Source organism: Octodon degus, unplaced genomic scaffold (genome assembly GCF_000260255.1).
Source record: "Octodon degus isolate 3935 unplaced genomic scaffold, OctDeg1.0 scaffold00123, whole genome shotgun sequence".
Lineage (NCBI taxonomy): Eukaryota > Metazoa > Chordata > Mammalia > Rodentia > Octodontidae > Octodon > Octodon degus.
Genome location: NW_004524699.1, coordinates 3,813,090 through 3,837,430, shown reverse-complemented (window position 1 = coordinate 3,837,430; position 24,341 = coordinate 3,813,090). Strand labels below are relative to the sequence as shown.

At 54.3% G+C, this 24,341-nt stretch overlaps 1 protein-coding gene across 1 annotated transcript in view; it reads right to left on the bottom strand.

Annotated features, from left to right (window-relative positions):
• Positions 1 to 24,341, bottom strand: part of Ak8 (adenylate kinase 8) — a 106,895-nt gene that overhangs the window by 721 nt on the left and 81,833 nt on the right. Inside the window, exon 12 of the mRNA XM_004640554.2 lies at positions 746 to 826. Coding sequence (XP_004640611.1) covers positions 746 to 826 — 81 coding nt within the window. The remainder of the gene's footprint in view (positions 1 to 745; positions 827 to 24,341) is intronic.

The window sequence follows — 24,341 nt, the reverse complement described above, 5'->3', positions numbered from 1 at the left end:
CTTGTTTTCATCCTTCCACACATTCCTTAAGCATCTGCCTGAGTCTTGCCTTCTATCTGCTCTTGCCCAGCACAGCGGTAACAAGACAGGTACCAGCTAGGTTCAGGGAACCCAAGCAAATGAGGGCGAGGGGCTTTAGGTCCCACACGGGGGTGGAGGTGGCAGGAAGTTTCTCAGTCCCTGTTGGACATGACCTGCAGGGCAGGGGCACGTGAAGGCCATATTACTTGGCAGGACTGTCCCCTAAAAGCCAGGATGATGGGTTAGGTCTATACTTTAGAAAATTCGGTCATTTCCTTCCTGTCACCTGTTCCCTAGTCCCTAACAGGAAATGTGGCCCTGCTTACCCAAGGAGACGGACACTGCTGCTTCTTGGTGATTATGGGCACAGTCAGGTGGCAGAGTAGACTCCAAAACCACCTCTAGTGCCCATGGGATATATCTGTACAGCAGCTACCTCTGGGACACATCCGGGCTTGGGCACAAAGCCCAGTGACACACACAGGTGACACTACCCAGCCAAGGCCATGTTTCACATGCAAGGTGCAGCCGGTGACCCCAGGACAGAGTGGGGCCCTAGGCCAGCATCCTGCTGTGGAGCCCAGATGTTCCTCTCTTCTTGTTCTCTGGGCAGAGAGGGTGAGGGATGCGCTCAGGGGAGCGAGGGAGACCTCACCCCCTGCTGCTCTCAGGTGGAGACAGGAAGCTCCTGTCTTGGGGGTTGGGGGGAGGACTTGACACCAACCTCTCCCCGGTGACCGGGTCCACCCTTTTCAGTGTCAGGCGCTCGAGGATGGAATCCATGGGCACATTCAGGAAAAACACCCTGTGGGGAGAGCAGCGCACCCAATTTGTTAGTCTCGGCTTTCTGACACCTTGACAGCTGTGGCCTTGCTAACCCCAGCCAGCTCTGCTGTGGCCCTGCTGTTCCCTGCCCGAATCAGGCCAGGTGCTGGAACCCTGAGCCACTCCACTAGCCCAGGGTCTCCACCGGAATCACCAGCCAGCCCTAAGGTTGTGCAAGCTGGCCCTGTGTGCCCTGCCTCTCTGGTACTGCGAATGATAAACAGGGGTCATTACTGCCAGGGGTCACTCAGTCACCTCCATAAATTCAATCCTGGTACAAGCAAGACCCACGCAAGCACAGGGTCACCTGGAGAGAACCTCAGTGTGGACTCTGTCAGCGTGGACAGGACTGGCATCACTTCCCACCCAGGGTGGGGCCAATCGGAGCCGCCCCTGTGGGCTCTGGAACACCGAAAGCAGCGCTCACCAGGCAACAATGGCACGAGAGGGGTCCCCTATCTTGGGGCAGCTCCAGGCCCTGGCACTCCTGGGGGAACTTGGAGACATCATCCAGATGAGCTGCCAGGAGTAGATGCCCCATCCTCACAGGACAGTGGGTTCCCTGGAGTCACGCAGCCCGGATTATAGCCTCCCGTGCAGTGGACTTGTCGCATGTCCTGGGGCTGCTGACCAAACCCCTCTCAGACTTAGTTTTCTCCTCTGTAAAATGGGCTGATGATGGCTCCCTGTGTGGAGGGTTCAATGAGATGAAGCATGAGAAACTCAAAACTCCAACGTGGCTGCTTTATCACACAGCCAAGCCTCTCCCTGGATGTGGACCGGCTGAGTCCCCTGTCCCCCTGGGGCCTAGTGATCCCAAAGCGCCAGGCTGGCAGGGGTCTTAGAATTCCCAGGGCCATCTGCAGCAGCAGTCCTGGAGCCTTTGACACATGATGCTGATGCCCATTATGATTGGGTCTAGCGCCGGACCCCCCAAGACTCAAGCAGTTGTAGGTGGGGCTGGATCTGGGTGTCATACTAGGATTAAGGGTGTGTGGTACCGAACTAGGCCACTGATTGGTTTAGCATTGTTCTAGGTTGGCTAGTGGGCAGGCCCACCCTGGGCGCACAGTAGAGTACAGTGGGAAAGGGGGCTTGCTTCCTGCCCTGCCATGTCTTTCCCGCCCTGCCGCGGGCTGTTCCTCGTCTGCCAGGGCCCTTCTGCCTTGGGACCAGTGGCCTCTGCCAGCTGCAAGCTGAAATAAACCTTACCTCCTTCAACTTGTGGGTGTTGAGGATCTTGTGTCAGCAACAGGACACATGCCCCTTGCCCTGTCATGCCAATTCTGGAGGTCCCAGAGGGAGCCCCATGGGACCCAGCCACTTGCCCTGCTGCTCAGGGTTCGCGACTCCCATCAGAGCCCTAGTGGTTAGACGGGTTAGAGCAACAGTGTTCCCCAGAGACCCAGAGCAGGAGCCCCTGGAAGGGGACTGGTCATGGGACACTAATCTATCGGTGGAGTCATCCAGGGATGAGCTCCTGCCGAATGGCCTGTTAGGAGCTGGGACCTGGCTGGAGAAGAGGGTTACTTGGGCAAGACCTAAAGTGTGGTTGTGTACCCCAGCCATGCTTTTCAGGTGGCCCCTCCTGGTGCCTCCTGGCTGCCACAGGGAAGCGGCCTTGCTCCAACTCCCTCCTCACGCTACACATTTGCCATGACTTCCCCTCACAAGATGGCAGTGAGCAACAGCCCCCAAACGCAACACGGAGCACAGACGTCTGCGCCTGTGGGGCCCTTCGGGGCCTGCCACCACCCCACAGCACAGTTGTCACCGCAGCTGCTTGGGATGCCACTGTCGGCGAAGCGAGGAGGCCGGTCTAGAAATCCCTGGTAAGTGGCACTCCATCAACAAACTGGCTCCCATGGAAAGATCTGTAACCCAGCCTGCTAAGATCGCTTCTTGTTGTTCAAGGGGTGGCCTGGCAATGACCGTGAGGAGCAGCAGCACAAGACACCGTGGGGCACCTGAAGTGTGTCCCTGGGGGAGCCTGGCTCCACAGGGCTGCAGTCCTGTATTTCTTTGATGAATTCCAGTGGACCAATTTTTTTTTTTTCCCCCCAGTGGAACCAGGGATTGAACTCAAGCCCTTATGCTTGCCAGGGAAGCGCTTATTCCACTGAGCAATCTCCCCGGCCCCTTATCAATGGATCAATTGTTGATGGGAATTTCTGCTATGTGAGATTGCAGCGCTGTGTCCTCGTCCACCTAATTCACCAGAACTGGCATGGTGTGACTTCTGGTTCTTCCCCAGAGTCAAAATGTCATGAAAGGGAGATGCTTTAAGTCAATTCGATACACTGATGCAGGCTGGCGAGATAGCTCAGCTGACTGAGCGCCTGCTTAGGTAAGTACAGGGACCAAGGTTCAATCCCCAGCACCACAAGACACACTGGCCCTGCCCCTGGGCATCCTGAGCCACCAAGTCCAGGTGTGGTGGTGCATACCTGTAACCCCAGTGCTGGGGAGGCTGAAAACAGGAGGATCACTATGAATCTGAGCTGTGTAGTGAGACCCTGTACCAAATACATTAAAAAAACAAAGATCCTGAGGCAGCCACAAAGCACAACTAACGACACTCAGGAAGGAGGAGTTCAGAGCTGCTGCAGAAAGTGGCAAAGGTGGTGGGATGAGTGTGTTCAACGCAGGAGGGAAGACTTTCATGGCGATGTCTTCTACAATGAGGTTTTTAATTTAAGGACTCACCATCCTTTTGGTCACACCTCATTTTCAACAGTACGACAAAAAAAGGGAGAGAGATATCAGCAAAGAATACACAGAGCAGGCCACGGGGCAGATGCTACAGTACAAGCGTGGTGCCCGGCCTGACCAGGGCGGGAGTCACACCTGCCTTTGGGATTGCAGAGGTGGGGCTGGCAGCAGCTTAGGGGTGGGGTGTGGAAGCGCCTCAAGAGCCCTTAATCCTGTCACGCAGGGGCACACCAGCCGCCGTGAACTGTTGGTAGGCAGATCTCAAACTGCACTGACTCTTGCTGAAGAGCCACAGTGAGTCATGGGCACTGAAGAAAGGCCTCGATCCACATTTCCGAGCTGCCTCTCATGTGAAGACGCTTTGGATGGCTTCCAGAGCACGGACTCTGGGGACTTCCCCAGAGCCAGGAACCAAGACCTGCAGGAGGGGCTGAGAGGCCAGCCTTTGCACCTCACTAGCTCAAGTGACCCTTGTGTTCACCTGGGTGTCAGGACCATGGCTTTGACCCTGGGTCCACCAGAGCGGTTTGAGGACATTAAGGCTGAGTCCTTTCCTTAGAGATTGTGGTGTGATTGGTCCAGGGAATAGTGGTGTGTGTGTGTGTGTGTATGTGTGAGAGAGAGAGAGAGACAGACAGACAGACAGACAGAGACAGAGACAGAGACAGAGAGACAGAGTCTCACTACGCAGTTCACGCTGGCCTTGAACTCACTTTATAACCCAGGCTGGCCTCTAATGTACACAATTTTCCTGCCGTGGCCTTCCGAGTGCTTGGATTATAGAGTGTGCCACCACCACTGGCTGAGCACAGGGATTTTTAAGAGCTCCTCATGTTGTTGTGGTGTGCAGGCAGGCCTGAGCTTCACTGCTCTGGCCCAACCTACGTGGTGTAGGGGTGGGGGAACGGAGTTACAGAGAGGTGAAGCACTCACACCCCGTCCCGGCTATGGTGTGGCTGGGCAGCAAGTCCGTGTACCACACCCCCATGCACGTCCTCTTGAGAAGTGTATCAGTAAGACAAGCACGCGGCCTTGGTGTCCACCCGGCTTGTGTGCCAAGCGACTCCTCAGTCCTTCTAGCTCTTGAGCCTCAGTGTGCTCTGCTGCTCCGTCAGTCTGTCTAGCCATGGTGCCGGCCACAAGAGGAATACAGGCCACCTTTTGAAACTACCATCTGTCCTAAAAGCTCAGGCCAGGCATCTCTATCAGCAGGCAGGACCCGCAGCGCAGGCCCTCGGCTTCGGCAGCATGGCTGGTACTAGGCACAGCGCTCCCAGGGCACACATCTGGGGAGCGGCGGCCGTGTCCATTGGTTTGGGGTTGTTTTTTTTAAGAAACTCTAAATCTTTGTCTTTTAATGCAGAGTGCTTTGCCTCCATGTGGCAAAGTTTGGTTGGATGCCTGGTAATCATGTTCTCCAAACTCACTTGGAGACGGGGTCCAAGTGGGTTTGGAGAACATGAATTACCTGTTGAAATAAACCCATAATTTTAAGTAGGACTCTTGGTTCTTTGTTTTAAATGCAGCTTCTCTCTCTCTCTCTCTCTCTCTCTCTCTCTCTCTCTCTCTCTCTCTCCCCCTTCCTTTCTTTCATGGTACCGGGGATTGAACTCAGGACCTTGCACTTGCCAGGCAAGCACTTACTCTACTGAGCCATCTCTCTGGCCCCGCAGCTTTTTTTTTCTGTTGGCATCTTTAGAAGAGTCTCCTGCTGTCTCCCCATTGGGTCTGTCCATCCTTTCCAGGGACGTTTGTCTTTTTACTCATTTTGGCAGGAATTAGCTCGTGAGATACCAAAAACTATGTCTGAGAAGAGTGTGCATAGACAGAAGTGGTAAATAAAATAATATGTGGGCCGGGCTGGTGAGATGGCTCAGTGGTCTAAAGCACCTACTTGGAACAAGCTTGGCAAAGCACAGGGACCGCGGTTCAATCCCCCAGCACCACATGCCAGCCAGCCCCGCCCCCTGGTGGGCTGAGCTGGCCACATATACACACACACACACACACACACACACACACACAAATAATAAATAAATAATTTAAAAAATATAATAAGAATATGTGGGCCATGCAGTGACTAGAATAAATGCCAGCTTCTGCTACCCAGAGCAGGTCTACAGGTGAAGTACCTCAACTCACTTGTCACTGTAAAGCCCGCTGCTCAGTACAGCTGACCCATCACTTGCCGTTCACTGGTGGGGTTTGATCTGAATGTGCAAGCGATCGACTTACCACAGTTGTTGGCATCAAGCCTTCCTGCGACTGCTCATGCGCACTTGAGGCTGTTCCCTGGTACCAACATCGCTGTTTCAGCTCCACACCAGATTCTCAGGCACTAGATTTTGACAAGGAGCCACAGCCTAGATCCCTAGATGCGCAGTTCACAGCAGGGTTCATGTCGCTGTGAGAATCTCATGCCACCCCTGATCCAGAGGAGGCAGAGCTCAGGAGCAGCGAGCTAGGAGGAGATGCCCTAGATACAGAGGAAGCGTCACTCTCTCCCGCCACTCACCTGTGCTCTGAGGCTCGGATGGGGACCCATGTAGTAAAATGTCGGTCATGTTCTAATAGACTAAGAGATTCAGTGCAGTCGCCATCAAAACCCCAACAAGGAGTTTTAGAGTTCTATACAAGGTAAGCCTAAACTTAAATGGACAGGAAAAGGCATTACTGTACCCTGGCTCATGAATGCTTTTGTTTGCAAATAATTTGGTTCGAAAATAGAAGTGTTTGGCAAAATTCTGTTTTTGCTTTTGAACTCTGCATCAGGCGAAAAACCCAACCACAGCCATCTTTCCCAGAATTGTGGAATGAATTAAGTTTGTGAACCGAGATACTGCTGGAATTAAAACAGTGCTGAAAAGGAAGAACAGATCACCATCCAGGTTTGCACAAACCACCATAATCAAGACAGTGTGGAAGTTATCAGAAAGAGAGAGGCATGGGTCAAAGACACCATCGAATCCTGAGATAGACAAATGGGCCGGATTCTTTCCAGCAAAGGCGCCGAGAGGCGGGGAAGGAACAGTTTTCACTCCACAGTGCTTGAGCACCTGGATAGCCAGATACAAAGTCATCGGCCACTGTCGTCGCCATTTGGACCCATAATTCATGCTACGTAAACAATTTGACAAAAACATCACAGACCTAAAGGTAGAACCTAAAAACTATTAAACTTCTACACAACAATCACTTAGCTTTGGGCTGAAGATTTTCCTAGACCCATAAAAGGAAAAAAAAAAAAAATATATATATATATATATATATGATGTCTATTTTATAAAGTCTAATAATTAGCCACGTGTGGTGATACACTCCTGTAATCCCAGCACTCTGGAGGCTGAGGCAGGAGAATGGCCGTGCATTCAGGGACAGACTACACAGCAAGGCCCAGTCGCAACAAACCAAAACAGTCTAATAATTAAAAGCTTCCACTACTCCAAAGCATTAAGAAAAATGAACGACAGCCAACTCCCTGGGGAAAATATTTGCAAAACGCCTATCTGAAACACACAGTGGTACCTCAGCTCACAAATTTGCTTCACACACAGAATCTTTTGGCAAAATTTGGTTTTTGTTGGCAAACTGCACGGGTAAAAAAAAAACAAACCAAAAACCACAGCCATCTTTTCAAGAACCATAGAAGAAATCACGTTCATGAGCCAAGGGACCCCGTACATTTCCAGACTTGATTTACAAATGGAAAAAGTTCGGCTTAGAAAAACAGCTGCTCGAAAAGGGCCTAAGCTGCCACCTCCTTCTGTGGCAGTGACGCTCGCTGGGCTTTCTGTGAAGACCCAGCTTGTGCTCCCAGAGTTCCCCTGGGGAGGGAAACCCACCCAGCACTCCTCCTCCCGGGCAGCTGCTGCTCAGGCTGCCATTGAAGGGAGATGACAGTGACCACCACTGAAGGGGGACCACAGAGAAAAGCCAGCCATTCATAAACGTGCAAAGCGACATCATAGATCAGCAGGAATGGGCGGCTTCTCTCTCCCTCCAGGGCCATCTGCCCCACTTCAGGGTGGAGCCGTGTAACACAGAGCTGTCACCCAGTGAGTCCTCACTCAGTGGCAAACTGCAGGAGGCCCAGAGAGGCCGGATTAGCCAGTTCTCCCCTCGCTGTCTGGAGGCGGAGAGGGGCAGAGCTGGGGCATGATGACTAGATTTGGGGACACTGGTGAGCAGACGGCAAGATGTCGTATGAGAACGAGAAAGGAAGTTGAGCTTGCAGACTGGGCAGGAGGTGCCGGTGAGGTCTGCGCAGACGTGGAACACACACAGGTGAAAAGTTCAGCTGCAGGAGGGGCTGGGATTAGTGGCTTTCGGATGGCAGACACAGCAATACCTCGGCTGGGTAATTCATAAAGGGAAGCGGTCTGCTTAGATCCCAGTGGGGGAGGTGCAAAGGCACGGCGCTGGCTGCCACTTGGCTCTGGGCAGGGCTTGGTGGCAGACGGCGGCCCACAAGAACTCCACCAGTCCCTTCCGACGCACAGCCCGATGACCTACAGCCGCCCTCCGGCTCAGACTGCAAAGCCTCTACTACCCCGTCCTCCTCTCTCTGGGGACCAGGCTCCCATACACTCAACCTCATCCAACGGCAGCCGCCCACAGCTGTCCTCGCACGCTGGGTGAGCTGTCTGAGCACTGGAGCGAGGGGTGCCCTTGCTGCCTGGCGTAGGCCAAGCGCTGGGGACAGGCTTGTGGGGGAGCTGGCTGGCCTTGTCCCAACTAGCTGTGCAGCCCTCCCTCGGCTCCCTGCCAGCACTGGCTCCCTGGCCCACCCAGCAGGGGGCTGGGCCACAGGTGCCGGCTGCAGAGATTCCTGGGACAACTGTCCCGAGAGACAGCACAGGAGAGGCTGTGTGGTATGGGCAAAGGTCTGGACCTGTCTCCCCGAGGCCTGGGGAAGGGCCTGGCCAGGGTTTCCAAACGTTCACGGTGTGTATTTTTCACTCTGACAAGAGTGCAGTTTGTAAAGGAACGAGGAAACATCACCACCTCTTTTCCAGGCCCCCACATCTTGCCTCTAGCTCTCAGGTAACAGCTAAGGACCCCTCACTTCCAGCTCCATACCCCTCAGCAAAGGGGCTCCCCTGGCCATTTACTGTTTAAAAGTGTGCATAATTGACAGTAGCAAACGCAGCCTGGCTGGGTGCCGGCTTTGGTGGGGGGAGCAAGCGGAAAGCACCCCTCATCCCCCCACCCCCACACACCCGTGACAGTCATTAACTAGTAAATTAGCGGTGAGCGCTCCTAGTGGTTCTGCAAGCCCCACGGAAAGCAGCAGCGCGGTTTAAGGAGAGTGACCCGGTATCGGGTTCCTGCATAATCTGCCTGCATTTTAAAACCACACAGGGAAGAAAGAAAATCCTCCTGCGCACCACCACCCAGCTCTCCCTAGACAGTAAGGAAACGCAAATTGTCGAAGCCAGAGAGTTTTGCAAGCTTTTCCCCAAAGAGTAAAGCAGATAAGGCAGGAATGACAGCTGACAAGCTGAAGCTAGCCAGGCCTCAGGAGCAAAGCTTGCAGATTTCCTGGGGACCTAGGAGGTCCCGGCCTATCCCGGGATGTAGCCAGAGGACCCCATCGGGATGGGACGGGAGTGAGGCCTCCCTGGAACGCAGAATGCTGGCTTGGCGACGGGACACTTGCTGGGACCTGAGATTCTCAGGCATTAGATTTTCCCAGGAACCACAACCTGGATCCCAAGATGCACATTCACGAGTCCCTGTGAGACGCTAATGCCGCACCCCTGATTCGGAGGAGGTGAAGCTGGACCCACCCACGTCCTGGTCCTGCTCCTGCTCCCCACGGCGAGCGCTGCTGCACACCCCAGCGTTCGTTCCTGATGACCACTCAGACTCTTTCTATCATCGCTGTTTTAAAAACCAAGCCCCAGAGGCCTGCGTTCTACTTGATCAGGACCACCTGGCCAAGGAGCCGCTGCGCGCTAGCGGTGGAGCGGTCCAGGAGCACAAACACCAGCAGCTTGCCGCCTGCCGCAGGCTCTGTGCTGCCACTCGGGTGGGAAATTTCCTTCAGGGCCCTCTCGTTTCGGGCACGGGGCTGGTGTCTGTGCACACTGTTCTAGCTAGCCACAGTACTGGAAGATGCTGCCAGCGTGTCACTAACTGATAAAACAACCAGGTGATGAACACAGAAAAAGTGAATCATGGGGCTCTGCTATTTTATCTTTTGTTTTGATAAAGGGTCTCACTAAGGCACTCAATTGTCCAGGCTGAGCTTGAACTTGTGATCCTCCTGCCTCAGCCTCCCACACTGCTGGGATGACGGGTGTGAGCACCATACCCAGGTGAAAAATGTATTTAAAAGGCCCTGCATGGCAGTGTGCATCTGTGGTCCAGCTGCCGGGAAGGCTGGCACCAGAGAGCCCTTTGGGTCCAAGCTGTTGCAGCCTGCCTCGGCAATACAGCAAGAACACCAAACAAATAAACAAACGAACAGAAGTATAGGAGAAAGGGAAAAAAAAATCTAGAACACGAAGGACAATTATCCCAGGAAGAGGACTGAGTGATCTTTACTCTCTTAGCTCCATTACATTTTATTTTTTATAAAGATTTATTATTTTTTAGAATTTTATTTATTTATTTATTTGTGTGTGTGTGTGTGTGTGTGTGTGGCCAGCTCAGCCCACCAGAGGGCGGGGCTGGCTGGCATGTGGTGCTTGGGGGATTGAACCGCGGTCCCTGTGCTTTGCTAAGCTTGTTCTAAGTAGGTGCTTTAGACCACTGAGCCATCTCACCAGCCCTCCATTACATTTTAAAACCTCATTGCAGGGTGCCTGGGAGATAGCTCAGTAGCATAAGTGCTTGCCTAGTAAGCACAAGGCCCTGAGTTCAATCCCCAGTTCCACAAAAAAAAAAAAAAAAAAAAAAAAAACTACCTCATTGCATATGGCTTCTGCAAGGAGAAAGAAGTCGTGTGCTTTGTGTATTTGTCAAGTCCAGCTAATGTTCTGGCAGAGGCTGGCAGTGCTGGTGGAAGTGAACAGGCACTGTGCCGGGAGGCAGGGGCACCTTCACCCTGTGGGGAACCTGTACTCGCCAGGCCTTCATGCTGTGGATTCCTGCTAAGCTGGCTACTGTGAGGGGAGTAGATCTGGCCTGAGCATTTGCCCCTTGCCCTTTGTAAAGATCCCAGCACTGCCACCTTCAAGTTGTCAAAGAAACATCACCCAGGGTGGCACTGAGAGGCGGTGGCCTGGGTGGATATTGCAAGCTGGGGCCCTGGGCTGAGCAGGGACAATGCCCCTTTATGGGCAAGGGCTCTGGACAAGGTCAGTCAACTCCCAGGTGGCACAGCCTGGACCTCAGGACTGGCTGCTCCCAGACCCACGGCCCAAGCCCATTGTGCGCAGCCCATCCCACAGTTCCCCCTGGCCTGAGCAGCCACAAGCAGTGTGCTGAGGGACTTCTGTCGCACAGGTCCAGACGGGCGAGACCTGGGACAGCATCACCGAAAGGGAGGTGACAAGGGCAGGGCCCTGGGAAGGGGGCCGAGGGTGTGGCACTCGGCCCTGCAGGGGGACACTGAGGACCTCAGAGGCAGAGATCTTCATGCCTCTGGCTTCCCCCAGGCTGGAGCTAGGAGTACCCCTCTGGGTCATCACTGGTCCCTGCACAGGCTCTCTGCTGTCGGGGTGGGGCATGGAATGGACTACCTTTGGCCCCCAGCCAAGGTTCCTCCAGGCCTACCATGCCCTGTCCACTGCCCCTTCCCCAGTGCTCATAGCTCTAGCACCTGTGTGGCCCCTGGGCACCGAACAGAACCACTCAATACCGAGGACACTTGTGTCTGCCCACCTGTTCAGGTCCACAAGGACATCTGGCCAGTGTGGCCCAGCCTGGAGGAGCCCCCCGAATTCCCTGCAGCAAGAGACCCGCTCACTGCTGCAAGGAGGTTGTCAGCAGGCAGCTTTCTCCAGCTGGAATCTCCTCAGGGCCCTACTGATGGCCATTCAGTGCTTAAATGTGTCCATGTCAGGTTCTTAGTCTATTCCCAGAGTCAGGCACAAGCACCAGCATGACTTAAGACGACAGCACTTCTTCATCCCCCACTCCTCTCCCCTCCCCTCCCTCCTTCCCCTCCTTCTCCTCCTTCCCCCTCCTCTCCTTTTTTGTAGTACAAACAACCCAGACTCTTCTGCAAGGAGTGACACCTGCAGCCCTTCCTCCCCCCCACCCCATTTAGTTTATTAACATGTTTGTGTCCACAGTGTTTATACCCTGCGTGGAGTACCTGTACAGAACACACCCCAATTCCTTTTTCATCCCTTATCCCTTGAGTTTTGCGAAGTCACTAATTTGTCCCAGCTAGAAATAAATTGCAATCCTCCTGCCCCAGCCTCCCGGAGTGCTGATGACAGGCACGCACCATCACACCTGGCTTAGAAAGGACTTTAATCATTCCCTAAGGACACCCTGTGCCCTTTCCTGCATTACTGCAGGGTCCGTGTCATCTTTTCCCACAGGACCCTGCTTTAGATGAAAGGGATTTGAGGCAGAGGCAGGACAGGTCCCCCGCTGAGGAGGGGCCCCCCTTCACCTGCCAGTGGGTCTCCCACCGGTACTGCTCTGGGGAAACGGGCAGCGGGGGACCCACTACGTTCCTTTAAGGCGCTGCACGGAGGCCTTCGTTTCTGCCCTTTCTTCAGCCCATCCAAAAGCACCTTGCTTTCTGGCTTCAGTTCTGATTGTTCTCCTTCCACTCACCACCACCACCATGGCTGCAGCGCTTCGTCTACACTACAACCCAGCCCTCGTACTAAACACACCGCACTGGGTGTTTTCCCGCCTTACCCCTGTGAGAAGGGCCTAACCTATCGATACTGTGTGATACTGTGTCCCGCCCATGTGGAGGCCCAGAGTTCAGATGCTGTCTCCGGGTCCGTGGGACTTCGGCTGTCGCTGCTCTGCTGCATTCTCTCTACAGGAAGTGTGCATCCCTCCCGAGTTGCTAGAACATTCTAGAAGGCTCTGGTGAGGAACTCTGAACACTGAAGCCAGTCAGCTCGTGAGGAGGAGCTGGGCTGATGCAGTGCTCCCCAGCTTGCCAGACCTCACCTCAGTCTCCTCCGTGTCCTCTGGTACTAAGGGACGGCCAGACTCCCCCAAAGGTGATAAGCGCTCCTCTGCTTATCCAGTGAGGACCAGAGTTGGCGTAGACTTCAAAACAAAGGGCCCTCACCCGCTGAGGCAGCCACCTCCCAAAGAGTCTGCCACGGGGTGTACCAACTCCACACTTTAATTACTGTGAAATGACGTTAAACCCTTGTATGGGGACTGCAGCGGCACCTCCTCAAGCATTTCATTATGGTGGGCAGGGCTGTTGCCAGAGCGCTCAGTTAAAGGCAAGAGAAGAAACATGCAAACAACAATGGGAGATTTTGTTTTCAAAAAAAAAAAAAAGCCAGGCAGCCGTCCCTTGTTGGGTCACCCAGGGTCGCACCCTGGCAAACCTCCCATTTCACAGACGGAAGGGGAGCCATGCCCAGCCACCCTCCCACCGAATAGCTTTAACTTCTGGAAAAACCTACATCTGATGAAATATTAATAACCAGTGGTATTAATTAAGGGGAAAAAGCCCATCCAGAGAACCCCAATATGTTTACAGTGTCCCCAGGAAACTGGGGGAATTCACAATCAAGTGTGTAAATGTTCTAAAAAAGGGTCCTGAATATTTTATGAATATTTGTCATAAAACAGAAATAATAACCACGGTGCAGAGCTATTAGAATTAATATTTATGCTGCCTGCCATGAAATATTCATGGGGACAGAGAGGGGGGCCCTAAGACGAGAATTAATTTACACTGGGCTCGGTTTACCCGCTGGCTTGATGTTTAGAGCCGGTTGACAAGCCTCCCTATGAATCCGCCAGTCACTTCCCGCCGCGGAGTGGAGTGGAGGGGGCAGGACGGCCCCGGCTGCTGGCAGCTCACAGATTGAGTTTCCGACAGCCCTTAAAACCCTAAACGGCCCCCCACCTTATTTTCCTTCTTCCATTGCCCAAGGCGCTCTGTTCTGCCACCGTTCATCCGATCTCCCCTTCCATCTGCTGAAATTAACGAATTAATGAGCGCGATCCACTTTACGGTGGGGTCCTATGAATGTTTACAGGCGATTAAATTATAATGTGGGGCGGCTGTATAATTCATGAGCCAATTAAAGGAAGTGTTAGTTGATTTGATGGGATGAGGGCGTACAAAATGCATTTAACTAATGGGGAACCCGGCTGCCAGGGGCCAGCTCCATCTCTCGGATTACGTGGCTAATTGCGCGACTTTATGTGGCTGTCACGGACAACCATGCATATTTCATTGTTCTCAAATACTTCAATTGTTCGCGGCCCCGACGGGGCTGTAACGTGGAGAAGCCGGGCCAAACTTGGGTGTAGTTACAGCGCCGGGGCGGGTGGACCGCGGCGGGCTGCGCCGAAACTGGAGCTCAGGATTGAGTGTCTCTGGCCATTAAGTGATTAAAAAAGCTTGGCCTGCCATCGCCTTTGTGTTACAATGGACCACACATTCCAGAGGCTGGCTTTGTGGCCACAGCAACACTGGGGCCCTGACCTGCTTTTTCAGGAGAGGAAGGTGGAGAGGCCGCAGCCCCCAGCACTGTCCTTGGGCCATGTCTCCTCCCCAGCCCAGAGTCCTGAAGCCAGAGTTCTCTCAGGTCACCCAGAAGCCCTTGTGTCCCCCAAGGCATCCCTCCATGGATGCATCCCATACTAAGGGTCTCCTCCAGGCCAGACTTTGTCCAGCCATGGAAAGTGACTGCCCAGGGCTTTACTAAATGGATATAGTGGCACACTTGGACCCAATCTGGAATTCCGGTCACCACCTGCTTGGCATGCATGGCATAGGAAATAGAAAAGAAGAAATGCTCCCACCCCAGGAGAAGGAGGATTTCCCTTGAGCTCAGAAAGGGGAGGAACAAACAAGCCCACAGTGGCACACACCCATGTCTCTCTCGTTCCAGAGCATGCTGGAACCTAGCACCTAGGCCCCAGCCATGCCTGAACCTTCATCCTGCCAGTGGCCACAGGCATTCATGTACGTCTGCGCATCTGCACAGGCTCCTTTCTCCCGGCCCTGGGCGTCGGAGGTCAGACTCGCTCCCCACCACAGCCTGCTGAGAGCACAGCTGGGCTGCACAAGTGGGAAAACAGAAGCTGGGGGGCAGGAAGGAATGTGTGCAGAGTCATGGCCCATCAGGGGCAGCACCAGATTCCAGCTGGGCCATGTGACTCGAGGGCCATCTCTGTCCTGGCTCTGGGATGATTTGAAGGCTTTCACACTCGCTTAACTCAGGTCCCGAATGCCAGCCGCTGGCGGGCCTTGTCTACCCACTCCTAGCTGCTGCCTCCTGGCTGCAAGAGCTCCTTGCTGGCCTGGCTCTGTCCAGGATGCCCAGCCCAGGGTCGCCACGAGGCCACTCCTCCCTCCATTCAGACGCCACTTCCTCCCGTACCGCACACAGAGAGTAGCACTATGTCCCTGCTCTCACTGTACCCACTTTGTCCCCGCACCCTGGGGGTGGTCACCTGAGCATCTTTTGTTCCCCACTGCCCTAGCAGAGTCCCTGCAGGCCATCCTCTGCGCTCTGTGGGCTCCAGGAGCCTGGCTCATAGCAGGTGCTCGGGAAGTGGCTGTGGCTGAACCGTGCTGTCCTCAGGAGGAGAGGTTCTCCTTGCACAGTATGGCTGGGAGCTGGGGCAGCTGGGGCAGCTGGAGGGATGGGTGGGAAGGCTGCAGGAAAAGCCACTGAGCAGAACACACACTGGAGCAGAGCGCTGCTGCAGACGCGGCTGGTGCAGGGTACAAGGGTGGCGCAGGTGGCGGCCACCTCTCCGTCCCAGGGCTACTCCCAGGACTATTCCGTGGCCTTGCTGTCCTGGAAGGTTGCTTCACATTTGGATGAGTTCCACTGAGCATGGGTTTCCAGTGAGCACCCTCCAGAAGTCCACCCTGAGCCTCCTCTCCTGGTCTGGTGGGGTCTCAGCATCGTCCTCTTCCCCCGCTGCTGTGCAGTGTGGCAGCAGTAGCCGGAGCCAGCACCCGCCACAAGGCTGTCCTGATGTCCCTGTGTGGGCCACCCCCCTGAGCTTCCATGGCAGGAAGGATCTCTCTTGCCAAATATACAGGAAGCTTTGACTTGTGGGCTCCCAGATATAAAGGGGTAGACACTCCTGCAGTCCCAGAACTTGGAGGCTGAGGTGCAAAGAATGTGAGTTCAAACCCAGCCTGGGCAACTCAGAAGCTTAGCAAGAACTGTCTCAAAATAAAAAAAAAGAGCTCGGGATATATAAAAAAGAGCTTGGTGCAAAGTTCCTGGGTTCAATCCCCAGGCCATGAAGACAGACAAGTTTCTGGCACAGTGCATGGGGATGCTCTCAGGAGGCTGAGGCAGCAGGACTGTCATAGGTTCAAGGTCAGCCTTGGCTACATATTGAGCCCAAGGCCAGCCTGAACTATATAGCGAGACCCTGTCTTAAAAAAAAACCTCAAACCAAACCAAAAGAATAAAAAAACCCCAACTAAACAACCAACCAACCAAACAAACAAACAAACAAAAAACAAGCCAGAGAGAGTTCAGCAGCATAAGTGTCTGACTGGCAAACACAAGGTCCTGAGTTCAATCCCCAGTACAGAAAAAAGAAAACAAAACAAAAAAACCCCACATAGGTCCAGACCCTACTACATCGAAGAGGACTCCAGCCAACGAGCCCCACAGCAAGGTCAGAGAGAGGCCCTGCCTGTGGCCAGCTGCCCTCCTGAGCCTCTACCTAATTTCAACCATGTCAGAGAGGCACAAAAATCAAGAACAATGGTGCTCTGGCCTGGGTTCACGGCCCCCGAGGACCCGCTCTGCAGCCCGCCCGTGCCCTTGATGCCCACAGGAAAGAGCCCAGGGTTAAATCTTTTGCCCAGCTTCCATTCCTGGGTTAAAGTCTGTAACGGAACCCACTGCAGGTGAAACCTAATTGCAGAGGACCCGCCCGCTGTGCTTGCGGGGCACGCAGGTCTGCAACATGAGGCCTGCAGGTCTGGGCCAAAGTCTCGGAGTCGATCTGTTACCTGGGTCTAGAAGTGGGTGCCACCTGGCTGCAGTGACCTCCGTGTAAGGGCTGGCGAGTGGCCATGTTCTCCCAGGAGTCTCTTCAGCCTGGAATATCATGACACAGTCCAGGCTGGCCTTGAACTCGAAGTGACCCTCCTGCCTCAGCCTCCCAAGTGCTGGATGACCGGTATGCACCCCACTACCTGGCCAAGAGTCTGCTCTGAAGGGGTTGGCATGTGGCTCAGGGGCAGAGCACTTGCCTAGCAGGGGCACGGTTCTGAGTTTGGCCCCCACCCAAACCACATCAAAACATCCTGCTTCTAGAGCATCTTTACAGATGATGGATGACGCACATGCTAGAGGTTAATGCAGGTTATTCTCTAGAGGCCAGAAGTGACTTTTGCTTAGCAACTTCTTCTCCTGTGTCAATGACAGATTTCCTGTGTCACAAAACATTTGAAAAACACCTACATAGTCCACCACTGCCATCCCCGCTCCCCAGTGTCTCTCCCCTGGCCCAGCTCCTCCGGGAAGACCCTCTGCCAGCCTGCAGACACACCTGCCCACATTCCTGAGGCAGGGATGGCCCCCACAATTCCTATTCGGAGCTCACAGGTTCTCTACAACCGGGGGCCCCACTGGCTTACAGGGTGGGGTTTTGGGGGTAGCCGGCCAGCGTGCAGCTCTGGATGGGTGCTAAACCCTGTCTGGATCCGTCCGGGGCCCACGTGGTGGCAGGGAGGCCCAGGTCAGGGCTTCAGCTGGTGGCTTCTGGACAGGACAGTGTCCTCGCTGGAGGAAATGCCCCCATTGCCCGGGTGGGGGACCCGCCTGCAGGATTCACTGCCTCCCACACAGGACCTGAGGCTGACGTACCCCACGTGGCACATCTATGTTGACCGGCGCGGACTCTGAGAAAGTTTTCCTGCAGGGTTAGACAGGAAGTGAAATGCTCACAGCCTGGTAAGGCGGAGGGCCAGGCTCGCCAGCATCTCCCTGCCTCGGCCCCCTGGCCACTGTGCCGCCAGGGGGCGCTGCAGCACCCCTATTTCTAGTTTGAACCCATTTTTTTCTCCCATTACCTATGGGAAGGGCCCCTGGTCCTATTAGCCACCTCCGCTGACGGTTTCATCAGCATCTCCTCTCCGTCCTGCTGTCAGGATGGGACATCTGGGTTACAACTTGGTCTCCTAAAACATCAATTTCTTATTTTCCACACGTCAGAGACCTGGAGCACCGCAGTGTCCTGGTGCCCCTGCCACGGTTTTCTTGGCTAGGGTGTCTTTCTTGCAGGTCGAGTGTGCTTTGTGCTGTACCCCGAAAGTCACCCTTTTGCACCTTCCCGGTCACCTGCTGCTGAAGAGCGGAACCCCGAGAGTGTGCTGCCGGCCCAGGCCAGCTCCGCGGAGCTCCTGGGGCCCGCTCCTCACGCATCTTTACGTCTGCAGAGCTGGCCTGCGTGCACGCAGCCCTTAACACAGGTCCGAGCCAGAGTGTGTTGAATGACCGAATGGCTGCTCTGCTTGCTGAGACTTAGAAATGCCCGGCTGTAGAAGCAGCAGCCGAGGCCACGCTTGTACTGGACCCCTCATCCCCGGTGAGAACCCCAGCAGCCCTCAGACCGTCAGAGAGCATCATGCTGGGCCAGTAACCACCGCCAGCTCTGGGTCCCGAGGACCGCGGTTCATTCCCCAGGCTCCCTCAGTCGCGCTCTCGCCAGCACCTTCGCCAGCCTCCGACTGCTCCGTTTAAATTCCAGTTCCTTTTGCGCCCCCTTGTAGGACACAGAAAGCCAGCAGCACCCTTCCTAGGAAGCGCCCAGGTGCTGAGAGTCCACCTTGGGGCAGGCAGCATTGCACCCCGTGGCTGGGGGAGCGGATGCTGCTAGTGAGTGGCTCTCTGGAATCACAGTAGGGCTGGCCAGATAGCTCAGCTGAGGCACAGTGCTGCAGCTAGGGTTCGATCTTCTGCCTGTGGTGCTGGCCCCGGCCCGGGGGTGTGCTGAGATGAGGATTGAGACTGGGCTTGGTGTCGTGGGCCTGTAATCCCAGAACTTGGGAGGCTAAAAACAGGAGGACCACTAAGAGTCTGATCTATGTAGTGAGACCCTGTAGATCCTGTACTAAAAAAAAATACATTAAAAATAAATAAAGCAGTGATTGTGATTGGCCCCCTGCCTCTGGGGGCCTCCGGGGTGGGGGGACTGGCCTCCCAGAGCATCTGTGGGTCACCTTTACACCTTGAAACACTCACTGCTCCCCACGAGAAACACTCTTTCTCTCTCTGTGTGTCTCTGTCTCTGTGTCTGTTCTGTCTCTGTCTCTATCTCTTTCTCTTTATCTCTCTGTCTCTCTCTTCTTTTTTTGAGACAGGGTCTTGCTGTGCAGCCCAGGCTGTCCTTGAACTCACAGCAACCCTCCTGCCTCAGCCTCTCGAGTGCTCAGATCACAGGCATGCACCACTGCGCCTGGCACTCTGCAATTAGTTCTTTAATCCACCTTTCCCCATCAATCACAAAAGTGTGCAGGCCAGGGGCCCAGGGCGCACAGCCCCTCTCCCACCCTAAATGCCACCACCCTGCCAACTCAGACAGGCTCCCGCCATCCCACTCCTCCTTCCGAGCGCATGATGGCTCTGATGAGTACCGAGTGTGTGGCTCCCAGCTTGTTCCTCACCACAAGTGCTGTGACCCTCATCATGTGGCTAAGAGAGCTGCCTAAGGTCCAGTATTAGGACAGGAAAAAGAGAATTTGAATCCGGACCACACTTAGCGTGTGCAGTTGCATCTCTTTCCTTCCTGCTGCCACCAAGTTTGTGTCCAGCCTGAGGGCCAAACACAGGTCAGGGGCTCCAGAGATATTTTCCACCCCTGGGCAGCTTCCCACACACACAACGTGCCTGGTGGCCCTAGCTACCAGTCTGCGTCTAGGGCTCTGTGTCCCCACCAATGCTGTAAGTGTGGATGGCTGGTGCCTCCTGCCCAGGCCAGTCTGACCTGGTCTGTGGCCAGCTGTGCTCCCCCCCAGCTGTGGGGCAGGCAGCTTGTGAGCGGGTGTGGCGCAGTCATCAGAGACGTGAGCCTCCCAGAATAAAGCCTGCAGCCCATAAAGCGGCTCCCTCAACATCGTTACCGACCCTGCATATATAACTGGCTGGATTGGTATCTGGAGAGTTCTGCCCGCCTGATTTCTTCTGCTCTCCTAACTACTCCACGACTAAATGTTTCACTAAGCCATCTCCTCCCCAAATATTTACGTCCTCAAATGTTTATTAGCCTCTCTATCATGATCAAGATTTTATGAGCACTCTAGACCGACTACGAATTAAATCCATAATTCTGGACCCATCGCATTCTGGTTTGGGGCTACATTTGTCTCAATTAGCCACAGCAGTTGTCATGGGCGCCCGGCAGATGACAACTGAGCGCCTCTGTCCAGGCACGGCTGGGGTGACTGACATTTCAATCCAAAGCAGCCACTGTCTCGGAGATTCTCAGCATCAGAGAGTGAGGTCTCTGAGGCCCACGGATGTGGCTTAAGGCTTGGGGGCAAAGGGCGATGTCTCAGGGGGCTTGTGTCACCCACTCTCCTCCGCTGTGGGCTTCTCCAGCCCACCTGTCTCTGGCAAGGACGCCCACCCTCTCTACAGATGGAGAGACCCAAAAGAAGAAGAGGTGCTTTGCAACCCCCTTGTGGAGCTGCGGGGCCCAGCCCAGGGGCCCCCTGGGTAATCCAGTTCTTGGTGGGAAATGGCCACAATTGCTATCCACACTTACCACAGCGCCTCAGGGAACCTCCCAGCAGCAGCGTGCGCATTGCTAAGCTCGCTCCGCAGACGCAGGCAGGCCGGGGCCGGCAGGTGACGGAGCACACAGAGGCCGGCTGGTCTGCGCCTGGGACTCGGCCAGTCTGCTCCTGAGGTCCTCCGCTGCCTCCCCTACATCTGCGGGGTCTCCCAGCTCAGCAGTTTTGTCCAGCTAGCTCACCCACTGCCCGGCCTCTCCAGTGTGGCGAGCCGGTCTGTCTGTCCTGTCACCCCAGGAGCCCTCCTTAGAGCCACCCTGGCATGTGCCTGATCACTAATCACCAGCTGAAAGACATGGACTCCGGCTCAGGCGTGTTTGACTCCAAAGCGCATTTCTAGCCCCAAACCCACCCCTCGCGGACGACGCTGTGGAAAGGCAGCAGCAAGCGGTTCCCAGGGAGTGCGTCTATGCTGGTCAAGGCGGGTGATCCCAGCAGGTTCCCACCACTCCCTGGCCGTCAGGAGCAGAACGTCGCAGGTGCACACCCTGTGCCCCCAGTAACGAGTGAGCCCAGCCCCGTGGCCTGCGGAAGGTCGCCTCCCCTCCCCAGGATGGCTTCCTTCACAATCAGGTCACGTCTGAGTTGTGGCAAGCTGCTCAAAGTGCTAAAAACCGAAATAACTGTCATTACTTAGTTTGAGTACATCAAAAAGTAACAGCTGCCGGTAATACAGCCATGCCTGAAAGAAAACATTTAGGCGATTTAAACCCCTTCATCGATCCTGAGAGAAATATAGGCCGCCCACACCGCAGCTCCGTGAGGTCACACACTGCGCGGCCTCAGCAGCAGTCGGAATTCAGCAGGGCAGAGCCGAGCCTCAGGCGGGGCTGCCACCACACGGCTGTCTAGCGTCCCCACAGGCGCAGCCCCGTGGCCCTGAACTCAGATGCAGCCTTTGCTTCGGGATGCTTGCTCCAGCCGTTCCCCGAGCACGCGTCTCCTCAGCGTTGGAATTCTCTGTCCCAGCAGAATCAGGTGCTCCTGGGACCCCCGGGGACAACGGAGCTGCAGCTGTAGCAGGACTAGCGTACACTTCAACGGTGCCACTTCTGGGCTTGTCCTCCGCAGATACAAAGAGGCATCCGCACGGGGCATTTCTGGTGGCGCTGCTCACGAGGCAAGAGAAGGGAAGCAGCCTGGGCACCCTGCAGCTGGGCCCTGGGACAGCCAAGTCGTGGGCGGTCACAGGGCGGAATGCTGGGCCGCTACAAGAAAAGAGATGGCTTCTCCGTGCTCATCTCCTCCTGTGTCAAATAAATGCACACACTTACATCTCACGGCTGCGAGCGTTCTCTAAAATACGCAGGAAGCTATTTACAGCACTTGCTTCAGAGGAAGGGGGTAGAGGTCTGAGGTGAAAGGAAAGTAGTTCCTCAATTTAAAAATTAGGATACTTTTCTAGAAAGGAAAGCTACAGCTATGTGTTTATTCAAGGTCAATATTTATTGAGAATTTATGATGTGCCAGGCATTATTATCCTGAGAGCTTTAAAGATACTAGTGAATAAAAGGAAAGGTCTTTCTTTTGTTTTTGAGACAGGGTCTCACAGTGCAGAGTGGAGGCTGGCCTGGAGCTCATCTTGTAGCCCAGGTGGCTTTGTACTTGTAGCGATTCTCCTGCCTCAGCCTCCCAGGTGCTGGGATTACAGGTGTGGGTCACCCCCCAGGCCCCAGAATTCCTTTTTTTGGCCGGCTCAGCCCACCCTGGGGGCAGGGCTGACACAGCATGTGGTGTCGGGGTGGAACTGTGGTCCCACCGTTGAGCTATCTTGCCAGCCCCCAAAAGTCCTTTTCTACAGAGGAGGGAAGACAGTGAGGACAGAATCCGGGGATCCACACATGCTCGGCAAGTGCTCTGCCAGTGAGCGGCAAGGCAGGCTCCCGACAGAATCTCTCTACCTTCCATCATCTACTGGGGTACAGGACAAAAGGAAACCCACCACCTAAGAACTACAGCACCCCAACACTGAGGCGGCACTCTGGGCGCTCCAGCTGCACCCTTCTGCCTATACCCACACCCGGAGGAACCCGCCGGAGTCTCGCTGTGTAGCCCAGACTGGTCTCCCACTTGCAGCAATCCCCCTGCCTCAGCCTCAGCCCCCTGAGCGCAGGGATGACCGGCTTGTGCGATGCTGCTTTTCACGTTATTTTTCTCCATTTCCTTCGCATTGCTGTGAGGCTGAACTGAGGGGCCCCATGAGTCACACACATGCACACACATACACGTACACACGCACACACGCACACACATGCACATGCACACATGCACACGCACACACACCTTGGACTTCAGGGTCATCTTGCACAGGAGGCCGAGGAGCAGATGCGTCCTCTGGGTGGCTAAAGCTTTCCCACCCATCCACACCCCACGGACGCTCAGCTTGGACTGCTCAGGGGTCTGCAGACCTGGTAGGAACAGGACCACGTGTTGATGCAATTTTAATGTGTGTTTTCCATTTTCTAGTGAGATTTCACCAACTTTCATGGCTTTATGGCCATTGTGATTTTGGGGGGGGGGTGAGGTCACTGTTTGTATGATTCAAACAAGTGAAGTATGTGTTTGTAACACACCATAAACCCGTCCCTTATGGAGGACTGCATACACACGTGTCACATCCTGGTCCTTCGTACACTCCCTCCCCCTCTCCACAAATCCTATCTTTCGTTTTGCCCTTTAAATTTCTCATACTTGGGGTTTCCTGTGTAAGGGAAGCTGTCTGATGCTTAATCTTCTGTGGCTGGTTTCTTTAATGTAGCAGTGCAAGCTCAAGGTGAATTCATCTTCCTTCAAATGACTCAACATTATCCTTCTTTACGGCAGCGTAGTACTCCATTTGAGTAAGAATGCCACATTTTCTTCATCTGTTTATTCCCTGATGGGCATAGAGGCTGCTTCTAAGATTTAGCTCTTTGTGTCATTTTAAATTTTTTTTATTATTTATTTATTTATTTTTGCAGAACCAGGGATTGAACTCAGGCCCTTGTGCTTGCCAGGGAAGCACTTATTCCACTGAGCCATCTCCCCAGCCCCTGTGTCATTTTTTTAAAAGAAGAAAACAGCATTTAGTGAGATATAGTTTACACACCATGCAACTATTTAATTAAAGTGAACAACCCATGAGTGCTGGCATATGCCCAGAGCTGTGCAATCTGTTCCCCTCTTTTGCCCATTTTTGTATGAAAAGTTCACCTCATTCAGTTAGAGGAGTCCTTTTTATAAATCCTGGATCCTAACCCTATTCTGACTGCAACCAACCTGTCCCAGCTTGAGTCCTTTTATCTTCTACGTGAATGCATTTTTCGGGATAAAAGTTCTCAGTCTCGAGGTGGCCAGGTCTAGTCGGCCTCCTCGGTGGCTTGTGCCATTCAGATCTCGCTGTAGGCGGCCTTGTCCATCGCCACTTTGTGAGGGTCCTAACTGCTCCCACGCAAACTTCACAAGCTCCTCTTGCACACACAGATGCATGAGCCACTCTCTCTGCGTGGGACCTGTCACGTGTCACCTCTCCCCACAGGCTCCCAGTGGCCAGCATGAGCGTGGGCTCAGCCGTGGCCCAGGCCCGGTGGACTCCGTCTCCCACTGTGCATCAGCGTTCGCCTCCACGCTCGATGGGCAAGTACCTCCACTGTGTCTTTCTTCAGGAACGCCCTCACTGGGCCTGACTCTGCTTTTCTACATTAAGTGCAGAATGAGCTCAGAAAACTGTACCGCCGCCACCAACCAACTTTGAAGTTAAACTGGGTTTTCTTTGGATCCACGCGCCCCTTGGAGTGAGGTGACCCCTGCAGGACGCTAACTTCCCCCACCAAGAATACGGCACTCATTTCCTTCTTTTAAGACATGCGTTCATGACCTTCAATAAAGTTTAATAAGTTTTAAAAATAAAACC